Source organism: Anomaloglossus baeobatrachus, chromosome 2, assembly GCF_048569485.1.
Source record: "Anomaloglossus baeobatrachus isolate aAnoBae1 chromosome 2, aAnoBae1.hap1, whole genome shotgun sequence".
In the NCBI taxonomy this organism is placed as follows: Eukaryota; Metazoa; Chordata; class Amphibia; order Anura; family Aromobatidae; genus Anomaloglossus; species Anomaloglossus baeobatrachus.
In genome coordinates, this window is record NC_134354.1 from 759,244,426 (window position 1) to 759,260,155 (window position 15,730).

Sequence of the window (15,730 nt, forward strand, 5' to 3'; positions counted from 1 at the left end):
TAAGGCTTCGTTCACACTTGAGTTGTGACTTCCATTAATCATTTTGTGCTGGATCTGTAGCACTTGCGGCACTGTAACGCTCACAGCCGGTGTAGGGGCAGCGAGTGGGTTTAGTGGAGGACCCGGGCTTAAGGCCCCGTCACACACAGAGATAAATCTTTGGCAGATCTGTGGTTGTAGTGAAATCATGGACATATTGTTCCATTTGTACACCGCCACAAACCTGGCACTGATTGTCCACAATTTCACTGCAACCACAGATCTGCCGCAGATGTATCTGTGTGTGTGACAGGGCCTTTACTCTTTAGTGGGGGGCCTAATTAAGCGCCTACCGCAAGGCGGACACCAGGTACCACTCCCAGAGAAGTGACCAGAACTGTGGCAGCAGACCCTCAGGACACGTGATGGACTGAGGTATCGGCACAGGTATCGGCAGGTAGGGTGACTGTGACAAACAGGCAGGCGGGTTCAGACAAATATGGTAGACATGAGCACGGAACCTGACAACTAGCTACCAGACTGTAGACTTACTAAATGTGATGCGCATGCACCTCCCATAATGGGAGAGTGCCTTAAATGCTTACAGCCATAGGCTGGAAATAGCGCATTGGCCCTTTAAGAGGAGGCCCGGTGCACACGCACATATACTTGGCGCTTTCCTGGGGAGCCTGTGCCTCATGCACAGGCCCTAAGAGGAGAGGGAGGCGGAGGATCACATGGGCAGCTACGAGGGAGAATGCAACCCGGTGGCGGCAGTGAGTAAGTTGGCGTCCCTGTGGAGACGCCGGCACTTTAGGCACCCAACTTCATGCAAGTGTCCATCATTTTGACAAGAACAAATGCTGCCACATGCTGATTTTTTGTTGTAAAAATGTAGAATCAATCCTCAAAACAGAACAAGGACGTGACTGATAGCTAGTGACACAACACAAGTGTACCTCGGAGGTCTGAGATTGGAAATAAAAAGCATCGTTGTCCATTGGCCGGGTCTGCTATTTCAGCTCAGTTCCATTTATAGTAAGTGCGTGACGTAAGTTCCAATACCACTCTCAACCACTAAGTAGGCGTGGCACTGTATAGGGCTTAAAAATATCTATAATAATATAATCATTTTTATTTTTATAGCGCCAACATATTCTGTGGCAAAAATTCAGAGGAGACATACAGACAATATCAAACATCAGAGACTAACACAATTCAACAGATACTAGAAAAGTATTTCTAAAGATCCTTCATGATATGCTAATGAGCACCGGGACTAGTCACATCGGCGTTATTTCCCCCAACTAGTCAGCCCTCTTAGCATGTTAGCACACCCACAGGGGCATGCTAACATGCTATTCAATGCCCATTGCCCAGCATCATCAGCGGTGACTAGTGTTGAGAGAGTAGTTAACTATTCGTACTCGCGATGCTGTTAGCGAGTACTGTCCACTACTCACATATTCGTTACGAGTAGCGAGCACAAAGTCAATGGGAAATACTTGCTAAGTAGTGAGTAACCCGAAAGCTGTACTATTCGCACGAGTAGTGAATAGTCGTAAGGGCGTTAGTTCCACAGGGCTGTGCTAACATGCTATTCAATGCACATTGCCCAGCGTCATCAGTGATGACGCGTGTACCTGTGTCCATTGTCAACGCCTTAGACACTAGGTTGAGGGTCAGTGTGTATGATCAGAAGTTCTGGCGCTTCCGGTCATACACACTATGAAGCCAGGTGTATATGTCCCGGTTTCAGAGAGGTCTAGTGCGCATGACCGGAAGTGCCGGGATTTCTGATCATGCTTACTGAGCCTAAACCTGGAGTCCGAGTCGATGACAACGGACAGGTATGTTCGTCACAGCTGATGACATTGGGCATTGAATAACATGTTAGCACAGCCCTGTGGGCGTGCTAACATTCTAAGAGGGCGGACTAGTCTGGGGAACTAACGCCCCTGGGACAAGTCCCTGGCCTCATTATGATATGCTAAAGGATATTAAGAGATACTTTTCCTAAAAATCTCTATGTATGCTACTAGATACAGGGACAGTTAGGCAGGGATTAGCAATATACACCCAGAACTGCTCGTGGTTCTGGGTGTATATTGCACCTGATAGGTTCCCTTTAAAAAGAAGGATGGTGGCTTACGTCCATGCCTGGATTTACGGGAGCTCAACCAAATAATGGGGCATTATCCATAGCCATTGTCATTCATTCCTGACCTATATAGGGGTTAGGGATATCACAGGGCCCCTAGCGTGAGTGACAGCCTAGGGGCCCCCCCTATTTTTTGATATCCAACAGTCATTTCGTGACAGCATAATAGCCATTTCCAATTTATCAAGATTATTCTTCATTTTCTCACGTAGGGTTTTTCATTATAGACTTTGAGATGTTTCCAAGTCCTCACTTTTTACTTTTAAATCCTTACGTTTGCTTTCTTCGGGGGAAATAATGAGATTTATTACATGAATGGAACACTCGGACTGGGTTTCATTTCACTTGTCCACAAATATAGGTGAGGAGCGCATTGTTGTAGGTATTTTATTTTTTTAATTCTCAATCCACGAGGGATCATCTCCTATTCCACATATATTTTCAAGGAATGATGATCTCACCATATTTTTGTGTCTTGCATTAAACATTTTTTTTCCTTTTTCGACATTAAATTTCTACATGCGTTGTCCACATCTTCAGAAGGTGCATGAATATCAAAGCCTTGAGCTAATTTAGCAGGCCGTGAGCCTCAATTTAGACCAATTTATTCCACCAAATGCTGAAATCGCTTCATCAATTCTTATTAAATAGCGGTTAGGTAATAATCCCCACGAGTTAGTCCCATGTATATACTTTCGGTGAGCAGTTAAGTCAGCAAAATATATAAATATGTATGTTATCTCTACATTTAACCCATTCATGACACTTGATGTACCTATTCGTCATGGTTGGATAGAGGTTCTTGACTGATGATGTGTAGGTACGTCAAGGCGATTGTGTTGGATATAGGAGCTGTGCCCCTGCGATCGCCGCTAGGACGAGACCCGGCTCTCACAGCCAGGAGTGGTACTTGCACCGCCTCGGGCTTTTTAACCCCCTAAATGCCACAATCGATATCGATCACAGCGTTTAGGAGGCTGGGAGAGAGAAGGAGCTCCCTCTCCCCTCTGATTGGCACCCCCGCGACATCTTCGCAAGGGTCTGATCGGTGCTGTGGCAAACCAAGGTCATCATCACAACCTCCGCGGTTCAGTCAGCTACTGAAAGCCTGTTTGACCATGCCAGGAGCATGTCTGAAAGGCTTCTGTCAGTGTCTCACTGACAGGTGTAATGTATTGCAATGCAGGTGCATTTTACCAGCAATCACAGGCAGTCAGCCATAAATAAAGCACTTTTTGTTTTGTTACACACTACTTCTGATAACGCTGCTGTTATCCCAGAGTGCAAGCCATTCAAACACTGCAAGCAAGTCACAATGGGTCAAGTACCGAGTGTACCTATACGTCCCTGCATGGCTCTCCCTATCAAGGACACCGTTTTACTCACCGTCACGGCCAGCTCGTATAGCCTTGCCTGACTTCCCTGCGGTCCCCCATGTGAGTCACCCCTGCTTTCTCCTCCCACAGCACTTGCACAGGTCATCCGGAAGTGCTAGCTGTCCGTCTCTTCTGAGGTACCATCGTGCCATCCAGTCCTGCTTCCTGCTTCAGGTCATCCTTACGATAGCATAACCTGTTGCATCTCCATATCGTCTCTCCTCCGTGCTGACTTTTTATGGTTTTTACACAAGATGAATTTTTGGATCAGTGAACCAATCTCAAGGGTCTCATTGAGAATAAAAAATGGATTTTACTATCTGAGACATTTATAGCTTATCAAAAGTAAATATATCATCGGTGCCAGATCCATTTCTAGGACTCCAACCTTTTACGAGAATGGATGTCTCATCCTTCCCACGCTTTAGAGTAGAAGACACCGTGCTTGTGGCTCTTTGTTGTGAGTTTCTGATATGGCCTAGTCTTTCATAACTGCGATAAAATCAGCCCCGTACATGCACATTCATCTCACCATGTATGCCTTTCTTGCGTGCCACAAGACCCACCTCATTTTGCCGATAGCTGTGCATCCCACGAGTTGGCTATACTGGTACACTGGGCACCACATGTGCCTATGCCCCTTCTTCCAGCTCCTCACCACTTTTCTCTGACATGGAAAGTACATGCAAATGTACGGTATGTGGCCAGATGGTTAGGGGGGGGGGGACGCCAAAAAAGACATGGCAAGCTGTAAGTGCACCTGTACTCTTAGTATTTGTCCCTCTAAATTCTCAACTTCATTATGCATCTTTTACTAGCACAGAACGTCCATGGAACTACCTGGAAAATGGCCACAGCAAAAGGCAAGATAAAAATGAAATAAATGACATAAAAGCACAAATAACCGGACAGATTTCGCTCTGCGGATATGTAACGTTAAATTGAAAATGTTCCCGTACAATCTAAATGTATGAAAGTAGTGATCTGTACCCGAGCAGTGTAATGTTCCCCGGCTAATGACTCCAAAATGCGTGTCTTTATTGGGCAGGGGTTCGGATAATGAATGAAGCCCAGCCTTGTACTGGTAAATGATAGATGGTAAATGGCCACATATTACGTTATGATAGACAACAAGGACAACTTAAAAAAAACAACATCCTTTAAAGCCTGGCTTGAGGGAGAAATAGTCCTCCAAATGTTACGGCAATACTTTATTCCTAAGTGAACCTACCTTGGTTATATATTTTGTATATGTTTTATGGCCAAAAGGATTTATATATGTCTAATAATTAGGTGTTTCAACTTTTTTCCATTACAAGCAAGTGTATAAAATCAAGCACACAGCCACATAATCTCTATAGATTAGCATTGACAGTAGTATGGTTCGTCCCGAAGACTTTGTGACTATAAAGGTTTCTTTCACTGTTGTCTTTCTCCAAAAATTTTAAAAATTGCCGACACTTCCTAATCTCATAGTCTGAACTGGTGCATACTGAACATGACATACATACTGGTGACAGGTTCTGGGCCAGAGTCTCTGTGCCTTATGAGAGATTGCAGATTAAACATATTCCCTTTCCTTTGGGGAGGAGAGGGTTAATGTCAGTATTCCTTGCCAGCAAGCATTCTCATTTCCGCTTGGACCACTCCCATTCAGTATATATATTTTCTGCTCCCTACAGAGGGTGCCGGTTATTCTGATTCATTTCGATCCTTGGCCTGGAGGTGGAAGGAGTTGGTGGAGCTCTGATCACAAGTTGCTGTTTAGGTTGCAGTCCTGGTTCTGACTGCAGCTGTCTGTTGTTGTGTTTCCCCTGTCTCATTCCTTCCCCTGGTGTGTTATTAATGCAGCGGTGGGGCTAGCGTCCCTCACCTGCCAGCTCACTAGCCAGGGCTACTACAAAGTCTGCCAGGGTCACAGGTATCTTGTTCGGCGACAGGTGTGGAACCTGTATAAGGACTGGCTAGGAGTGTAGGGTACAGCTGCAGGTGAGCGAAGGAGATGTCCCATTTTGCCCCCTCACTAGCGCTAGGGCCACCCTTTGTTAAAGTATCCCGTGTACCCATTGTTTTGTTGAGTGTCGTGACGTATGCCATACCTTTTGTTGTCACTTGCGTGACAGTTCCACTGTGTTAGGGTTCATGGAATATAAAATTACTCTTATCTAAATACTTGCTTAGTTTTCTGGCGTAAATTAGTGCTAAAAGTGGTTAGGGGAAAAATAACTAAAAATGAAGGGGGTTGCCCATCTTCTATGAAAATCTTGCAAATGTCAAGGATAGTATTCTGAGCATAAAACAAGACAAAATTGCATGTGCAGATCATCTGTTGGGGCTCCGATGATCTGCTCCAGCATAGAAAGTAGTCATGTCCCGTTTGTCAGTCATCTGATTACTAAGGTCTGTGATTGGCCGAAGGGGTCCAGTGACTACCATATGATATCAGAAGCGCATCGAGCTCCAACTAGAACTTCAATTTTTAGCCTGTGATACCGATATATACGCTTCCTTACCTTTCCTCTTGGCTTGAAATAACCTGAGATGAGTGGCGAGACCGGACTAGTGTTCCTTAGGCAACAAAATATTTAGTCCAATTTCAGCAAGTTTTCTTTATTAGGCTTGTGAATCCTTATTTGTTCTGCAAAAAAAATTCTTGTTTTAGTATATTGTTTCCTAAGGGTGGACTGCAGAAACCAAAATTAAAAGAAATCTCTTGACAATATCATACTGACACCTATCTAAAAAACAGAACTATGGGTGTCAATCTGTAAGAGTGGCTCTTGTCACCCACGTATGATGGACTAGCATTCATCCGAATAGCTGCTCAACTGCAGTACTTCCTTTTGAGGTAATGCCTTGTTAGCCATTGCTTTCTTATGCAAAATCATCTATTTTTCAAAGTTTTTCATCCCAGAATCCACATTTTTAAATTCGCTGGACTTTATTTTAACCCAAATATGAACTTAAAGGTGACCTTTCATTAGATTTTTTTCATTTAAACTGAGTACATCATCCAATTCTTGTTGTTCCACTTGTTCTGGAACAGTTTTTCTTTTTCTTTTGTGCCCCTCCGTTCCCAAGTTATGACCTCTGGAAGTATGGTGTAAATTTTCCCATCAGCCAACACAGAACCTTTCTGTGGGTGTGTATTTCTCCTGGCCAATCAATACACAGCCACGCCCACGAAGAAGTTTTATGGTACACGCCCTCTCAATTGAATATTATTATTACTGGGGGGCATAACTTTGGAATGGAGGGTCACAGAAGAAAAAGAAAAACTGTTCCAGAATCAGTGGATCTGCGCCTATTTTTAGGAAGTGGCTAAAAATCTAGTGAAAGGACCTCTTTAACTTTAATAAATGGTTTCTTGATAATAGACTAGTGGACCCTAAGCTTTCATACAGGATCATAAAGTGATTTTCTGAACTTACACCGCAGTGGACGCGCATTTTCAGTAATCAGTGCTGTACTGTCCTTTACTATTACTCATCAACAACAAAAACTGCAAAGCAAAGAAAGCTTTTGGTTGTGGTAAGTGTGCTTTAGCTAGCCGCAATCATTTCTTATTATTTCTGCCATTTAAGCATTGTTTATTGTAATTACTGTTGTGCAAAACCTAATTGCACACCACATAAGGGATTTGGATGATTGCCGTTCACAAAAACTGCTATTTCGAGATCGAATCCACTTTACAAGAACACTTCATATCGTGCATGCTATGACATAAGCTTACGTGTCTGTACTTAAGAACAAAATGACATCCTGAACGTGCGCTCATGTTTATCTCCTTTTCCAGCATTTAAGTCTTCGTCGTCAAGACAACCTTCCTCCAGAAAGGTCCCTGCAAAGAATTATTCCGAGGTAGGTTGGACCCCCCCCGAAGATTTAATCTTTGTAAACAAATGAGATGGATGTAATTTTGCACAAGTAACTTTGGAAAACTTTCCGAATGGTTGTTAGCGGTACACTTTGCAGAGCGTAGTGCGGCACATAGAGAGCCATTCTGCTTTGTATTTAGGGATTTTATCTTCTGATGCACAATTTTCCATCAAGTGCTCCATGTTGCAGATATTCACCCTTAAGCTTCATTCAGACTTCCATTTTTTCCCGTAAGTGAGAAATATGGACCTATCGTGTTTCCCTGAAAATAAGACACTGTCTTATATTATATATTTGCCCTGAAAAATGCACTAGGGATTATTTTCGAGAGAGGGCATAATTCTGGGGAAACACAGGTTTGGTGGTAGGTTTACCTCCCTCCAAAAAAGCTGATGCCCCCCTCAGAAGAATCATACTTACCAGACCCTGGACATCTACGTTGCACTCGGGTCCTCCTGAAAGTCCAGCAGGTCCTTGTGTGCTCCACATCGGTCCTCCCTTGCTTCTGGCTGGCACACACTCACATGAAATTGCAGGAACATCACACACACGCACAGAAACATCCCGTAAAACCGTACTGCTTCCGTTCGGCAGCGCTGTGGAATGCAAGCACCTGTTGTGGAACGCATGCATGACCTGCGATGGAACACGTCAATGTGTTCCACCACAGATCCCCAGAGCAGTACCTTATCACTGTGTGTGTATGTGTGTGTGTGTGTTTGTATGTGTGTGCGCGCGCATTCCACTACAGGTCCTTGATGTGTTCCACAGCAGGTCCTCGCATTCCACTGCGTCCCATATCCCCGGAGCAGTACTGTGTCACCATGTGTGCATGCGCGCGCGCATTCCACCACAGTTCTTCGATGTGTTCCACCGCAAGTCCTTGATGCATTCCATTACAAATCCTTCCATTTCACAGCGTCCAAGATCCCCAGAGCAGTACAGTATCACAGTGGGTGTGTGCACGTGTGCGTTCCACCACAGGTCTTCCATGCGTTCCATCGCAGGTCCTTAATGCATTCCACCACAGGTCCTTACATTCCACTGCATCCAAGATCCCCGGAGCAGTATTGTATCACCGTGTGTGTCGTGTGCGTTCCACCACAGGTCCTCCATGCGTTCCACCACAGGTCCTTGATGCATTCCATTACAAGTCCTTCCATTCCACTGTGTCCAAGATCCCCAGAGCAGTATAGTATCACAGTGTGTGTGCGTGCACGTGCGTTCCACCACAGGTCTTCGATGTATTCCACCGCAGGTCCTCATGTTCCACAGCCTCCCATTCAGGGTCTGTTCAGTATGATTGCTTGGTCTGTCTTCTCTCTTTTGGGGGTGTCTGCTTTCTTTAATGAAGTATCCTGCATGCACACTTCATTATTAAACTGGAACTAGGGCTTATTTTCAGGGTAGGACTTATATTTAAGCAATACTCCGAAAAGACTGAAACTTTTTTTACAGGGTAGGGCTTATTATAGGGAAAACATGGTATTTCCATCACTATTTTGGATCACTGTTTATCCAATGTGTCCATTTTTACCATCAGTTATTTTTCACCTTATGCTAAAAAAAAAAAATAAATTGCAAAGCTTCTCCTACCTGTTACATTGGTAAAAACTGGACAGAACACAGAATGATTTTCATAGTCCCATAGACCTGTATGGGAGATTTTGATCTACAACAACAATCTGAAAGGTGGACGTCTCCGTTTATTTAGCATGTGAACAGCCACATAGGGTATAATATGTATGTTGTCTGTCCATGAGAAACACAGAAATGTGAAAATAGCTGTATGATGCCTCTGAAGCATAAATTTGGAAGTAAATGGATCTCTATTTTAGCTCTCGCCCTCTGTCTAGTGCTTTGGATGTCACGGTTCCTTTTGAGCACAAGTTACACAGATGGGATCAGAGTTCTCTCCAATCCTGGTTATTGCAGCAGTTTGTTTACTGTATATTATATTACATTTCTAGAGGGGTTGTGCAAGGCTAGGGGGGAAAGTCTGCATTCATTTTATGTGACTTCAGAATCCTGACAGTGTGCAGTGCGCATACTGTAAGGATTCTCCCATGTTGTTGGCGTAGTCACATGACAGTAGGAATGCAATTTTCACACTTCTGCTCACATACTAACTAGACAGGCTCATCCTTTCTCAGTCCACTACTTTGAAGAGAAGACGAGCAGTCATAGTTGGTTCATGGCCGCTAGTATGCAAAGCTCGTGACCGTCCACTCGCATTGTCAATACTGGAGAATTCTGAGCGCGTGCACACCGCACGCTGTCAGGATTCAGACATCTGCAGACATTCATCCCAAGCCAGGGCAATCACTTTTAAAAAGAATCTATCAGTTAAAGAAAATATGGGAGACAAAATATAGCCCCAATTCAACTTGGCTTTTTAAAACACCAAAGCTTTTACATCAAGACATATGTCAAGAAGATGACAGGACCTCTTTAACACTAGAAGTCCCAGAGAGGGGTCATTTAACATTTCTACCATTGGAATCCTATGGAGATCAAAATTTCTGGGACTTCTAGTGTTAAAGGGAATCTGTCATCTGGTTTCTGCTATGTAATCTGAGAGTAGCATGATGTAGGGACAAAAACCCCGATTCCAGTGATGTGTCACTTAGTTTACTGGGTGCAGCCGTTGTGAAAGAATCACAGTTTTCTCTGCTGCAGATCTAGCAGAGCGCGGAATGCTGATCTGTGTATAACCCTTCCACAACACTTATTGGCATCTTTTTGTGTATATTGATACAAAGCTGCTAATCAGTGGTGGTGGTGTGGTTGGACGAGCAGACACAAGGCCAGTTGTCTTGTATTGATATTGTACTGCTGATAAAACACTGATTATATTGAAACAGCCCAGTAAGAGACACATCAGGTTCTCTCCTCCCACACTATGGTGCTCTCAGATTACAAAATGCATATTTTTTTCAGTTTCAAAAGATGCAAAGTTTAACCTAAAGGGTATGTTAGTAACAAAGTGCTTATAAATGCTCCTAATGTCCTCAGAAAGAACCCTTCTTTCTAGCGAAAATTGGGTTCATACTTCCAAGTTGTATAATCACTAGGGATGATCGAATACTTCGACTATCCGGCTTCGCGAATATTTTCTGAATACCTCGCCGCTATTCGATGCGCAATGTAAGTTTATGAGAAGCCCGAATAGTTTCGAATTGTTGTTATTTGGGTTTCCCATAGACTTACATTGCACATCGAATATTCGCGAATAGTCGAATAGCGGCGAGGTATTCGGCAAGTATTCATGAAGCCGGATAATCGAAGTATTTCGTATTCCGAGCTTTCCTTAACCAAGAATCGCAAAAACATTAGTGCATGCCCTCATCATCTCCCGCCTCGACTACTGCAACCTCCTGCTCTCTGGCCTCCCTTCCAACACTCTCGCACTCCTGCAGTCTATCCTAAACTCTGCGGCCCGCTTAATCCACCTCTCCCCTCTCTATTTCCCAGCCTCGCCACTCTGCCAATCCCTTCACTGGCTTCCCATCGCCCAACGACTCCAGTTCAAAACATTAACCATGACATACAAAGCCATCCACAACCTGTCCCCTCCCTACATCTGTGACCTAGTCTCCCGGTACCTACCTGCACGCAACCTCAGATCCTCACAAGATCTCCTTCTCTGCTCCTCTCTTATCTCCTCTTCCCACAATCGCATACATGATTTCTCCCGTGCCTCCCCCATACTCTGGAACGCTCTACCTCAGCATATCAGACTCTTCCCCTACCATGGAAAGCTTCAAAAGGAACCTCAAGACCCATCTCTTCCAACAAGCCTACAACCTACAATAACCCTCAGTCCAGTACACCACTGTGCAACCAGCTCTCTCCTCACCTATTGTACCATCACCCATTCCCTGTAGACTGTGAGCCCTCGCGGGCAGGGTCCTCTCTCCTCCTGTATCCTCACCCATCCCCTGTATACTGTGAGCCCTCGCGGGCAGGGTCCTCTCTCCTCCTGTACCCTCACCCATCCCCTGTAGACTGTGAGCCCTCGCGGGCAGGGTCCTCTCTCCTCCTGTATCCTCACCCATTCCCTGTAGACTGTGAGCCCTCGCGGGCAGGGTCCTCTCTCCTTCTGTACCAGTCTGTTTTGTACTGTTAATGATTGTTGTACGTATACCCTCTTTCACTTGTAAAGCGCCATGGAATAAATGGTGCTATAATAATAAATAATAATAATCCCTAATATCACCAGTGTGTTGCTGTCCACTCTTATTAAATATAAAGGGCCGCCCCACTGGTGACTAGTAATATATCTTCATAGCGATTATAGCTCCATCTTTAAAGCAGGACGTTGCGATTTTTTTTTTCCTTTTTGTTTTTTCTACGTTTCATTTTTTTTGTGGAAAGTTCACGGCATGCCGATTGTTATTTCCTATAACTTTTCCATTTCTATCTGCTCAGGAGATAGAGGACGATGACTCCGATCTTGAGGTTTCCTTCAGCACCCCTTCGCAAGTGGACAAGAGGTATGATCCGCATTGTATGGTGCGTGCACCAAACGTATCATACGGGGTTTGTTTTTGATTTGCCCCTTTTTTCCCTTTACCAAAAGTTGCCAGGGTCAGTGCAGGCCTTGTCAGATCCCGGCACTGTGTTGCGGCATTGAAAGGAATGGGCTATAAATCTGGTGAGAGAGGGCAGAGGGGAATTTTTCAAGGGCAGACCCACCAAATGCTTCCCCATTTGGTGGGTCTGCCGTTGACTGAGTGGAGTGAAGCTGCCGTGGGACTGTCTGTGAACTTGTGGAGCAACCCAGGGTCCTAGAGGAAGGTGGCTTGACGGGGTCACAGGGTAGAGGAGCAACTGAGAGGTAAGAGACGTTGCTCGCTTGGAAGACAGAGAAACCGAGGAGCAGGGGAAAAGAGGATTACAACTTGGAAGCCATTGTCTGGTTACCCAGTGCCAAAGAGGTGACGGCAGATGGCGAAACGCTGAAAAGTGATACAGGATAAAGATAACCTAAGTGATGTTACACTGATATTTGTGCCATTTTTGCAAGTTAGGCTGCTTTCACACTACGTTTTTTTTAACATGCGTCATGAACGCTTTTTTGCTGCAAAAGCGGATCCTGTTTTTGCAGAGAAAAACGCATGTGTTATTTTGCAGGATCCTGTCAGTTGAAGTTTATGGGCGGGCATTGGAGTCATGTGATCGGGAGTGAGGGGAACTGAACGTGAGACTCGGAGCCGACATCTGACAGCTGCGGTAAGCTGTAACCAACTTAAATATCGGGTAAGTGAAGTGCTTTGCTTGAGTACCCGATATGTACCTTGGTTACGAGCGTCCGTAGCTGCTAGGAGCGGCTCCCTGCACACGTAACCAAGATAAACATCTAGTAACTAAGAAGCGCTTTGCTTGGTTACCCGATATTTACCTTGGTTATGAGCGTCCGCCGCTCTCAGGCGGGGGAAAGAGAGAGAGGACAGAGGGAGAGAGGGAGGGGGAGAGAGACTGATCATGACAGGCTGGTTTCTGGGCATGCTCAGTAGAACAAGTAGGATCCTCTCCATCAGCATGCCAGCGTTCACATGCGTTTGCGTGCAGTATAGTCAGGATCCAGCAATTTGCAGTATTTGGACGCAGCTCAAAAACGTTACAAGTAGCGTTCTTGAAAAAAGTTAAAAAACTGCAAGTCGCTGGATCCTCACTATAACGCACGCAAACGCATGTGAACGCATGTTGACGCGAGTCCATTGCAAATGCATTGAAATGAAAACGCATTTGCACTGGATCCGTTTTTGCGTTAAAAAAACGTTCATGACTCATGTTAATAAAACGTAGTGTGAAAGCCGCCTTAAAGTACAGGAGTCCTAAAAACCTTCATCTTCCGAAATTGGACAGGGACTGTGCTGACCACTCTGTTGTCCAGGTCTCTCATTGTGCATAGTGTAAGCCACATCTTTGCAATCAGAAAGTTTCTCACATGGGAAGATACTGTAAAAACGTAGCTGCAACAAGGACCCATGGATACACAGAGGTATATAAAGTGACTGCTGTATAAAATACTTAGCCTCAGCCTCGGGCTGTTCCACCTATCCTCCCAGATCCTTGTAGATATGTCGGAAGCTGACTCTGTGGACTTGTAGTCCATACTCCCCCGGGCTCATGCGGGATGACTGACCATTCTGCATTTAAGGGAACCTGTCCCCAGATTTGGCGACTATAAGCTGCAGCCACCACCAGTGAGCCCTTATATACGGCATTCCAGAATACTGTATATAAGAGCCCAGGCTGCGCTGTAGAACGTAAAAATTAGTTTTAATACTCATCTAGGGGGCGGTTCGGTCCGATGGGTGTTGCTGGTCTCTTGTCCAGCACCTCCTCTCTCCGGTCCGGCTCACCACCAGTGAGCCCTTATATACAGGATTCCACAATACTGTATGTAAGAGCCCAGGCCTCTGTGTAGAACGTAAGAATCACTTTTAATACTCAACTATGGGGGCGGTTCCGTCCGTTGGGTGTCGCTGCTCTTGGTCCGACGGGTGTCACTCCTCTCTGGTCCAGTGCCTCCTCTCTACTGCGATTGCCATCCTCTTTCGACCCAGCGCAGTATGGATGATGTGTCCAACATCATCCACACAAGTCAGCATTGTGCTCCTGCGCAGGCGCGCTTTGATCTTCCCTACTCAGGGCAGATCAAAGTACTGTAATGCACAGGCGCAAGAAAAGGTGAAAGACCGACTGCGCATGCGCTCTACAATACTTTGATCTGCCCTGAGCAGGACAGATCAAAGTGCGCCTGCGCAGGAGCGCAATGCCGGCTTGTGTGGATGACAGAGGACCCGTCATCCATACTGGGCTGGGTAGAAGGAGGATGGCGATTGCATTAGAGAGGAGGCACCGGACCAGAGAGGAGCGACACCCATCGGACCGGACCGCCCCCGTAGTTGAGTATTAACACAGCGGCCTGTGCTCTTATATACAGTATTCTGGAATGCTGTATATAAGGGCTCACTGGTGGTGGCCGCAGCTCATAGGCCCCAAATCTGGTGCCTATACTGTAGTAATGAAAAAGTTTTGAAAAAGTTCTGCGTCACTCCCCATACAGACTCTGCCCTTAGCTCTAACCGTGAAGGTTTCTAGTTTCCCCATGTGCACAATATACGGCAAATCCCCAGTATTCCAGACGTTTCATGGCTACCCAAGCTTAATTAGTATGGATGCTTCAATAAATAATTAAAACCAATTATTAGTCTTAACGACAGGATTCTTGGCTCCAAACACCGGTACTGCGCGATGTAACCCTTGCTTACACAAAGCACAGCATAGAAGCAGCGGACAGACGTGTGGGATATTTTGGTGTTTTCTCGTAATACAGACAAAGAATCACCGAGGTCTTAATTTTTATGTCATAAATCAATAGTGGACATGGAAATAAATAACTTTGTAATATATCTTATCGGAGAAATCTGCTTCTTTCTCCCCCAGGGCTGATCTTATACTGGCAATTAATGGGTAAAATCTGTATACAGTGAAGACAGATTTTCCCATTACTGAAAGGAGATGACAGTTGGTCGTTTTAATATTCTATGGAGGGGGAGGAGCCATTGGCCGACATACATTCTGCTGTAATTTCCATAGAACTTAATGAGCACTGACTGCCGTCTCCTAGCTCGGTAATGGGAAAATCTGTATTAACCCAAGACCCATTTTACTCGTCAGTTGAGAATTTTGAGAAGCATGGAGGAAAAAGAAGCAGGTTGCTCTAATAAGATCTGTTGTAAAGTTTTCTATCATGTGTATTATTGATTCATGAAAAAAAATTAAAACAACAGTGACTCTAGAAATATTTTGCTGTGCCAGCTGTGTTACACAGCCAGCACTTGCCTAGAACAGCAGCGATCGGTTCTAGCTCAAATTGCTGCTTTTTAACCCTGTAGATGGTGCTGTAAAGGTGGTGGGGGATGCGGCGAGTCTGGTTATTGGAGATTTTGCTGTAAAGGTGGTGGGGGGTGCGGAGAGTCTAGTTATTGGAGATTTTTAACCCTATAGATGGTGCTGTAAAGGCAGTAGAGGTGTGGCGGAGAGTCTGGAGTCAGCTTATTGGAGATTTTTAACCCTGCAGATGTTGCTGTTACGGTGGTGGGGGGTGTGGAGAGTCTGGTTATTGGAGATTTTTACCCTGTAGATGGTGCTGTAAAGGTGGTGGGCGGTGCGGAGAGTCTGGTTATTGGAGATTTTTACCCTGTAGATGGTGCTGTAAAGGTGGTGGGGGTGCGGAGAGTCTGGTTATTGGAGATTTTTACCCTGTAGATGGTGCTGTAAAGGTGGTGGGCGGTGCGGAGAGTCTGGTGATTGGAGGTTT

General features: G+C 45.1%; 1 protein-coding gene across 1 annotated transcript in view; it reads left to right on the top strand.

Moving 5' to 3' along the window:
* The window catches only part of MRE11 (MRE11 double strand break repair nuclease), a 314,955-nt gene that overhangs the window by 247,239 nt on the left and 51,986 nt on the right, over positions 1–15,730 (top strand). Inside the window, exons 17-18 of the mRNA XM_075337495.1 lie at positions 7,313–7,377; positions 11,827–11,891. Coding sequence (XP_075193610.1) covers positions 7,313–7,377; positions 11,827–11,891 — 130 coding nt within the window. The remainder of the gene's footprint in view (positions 1–7,312; positions 7,378–11,826; positions 11,892–15,730) is intronic.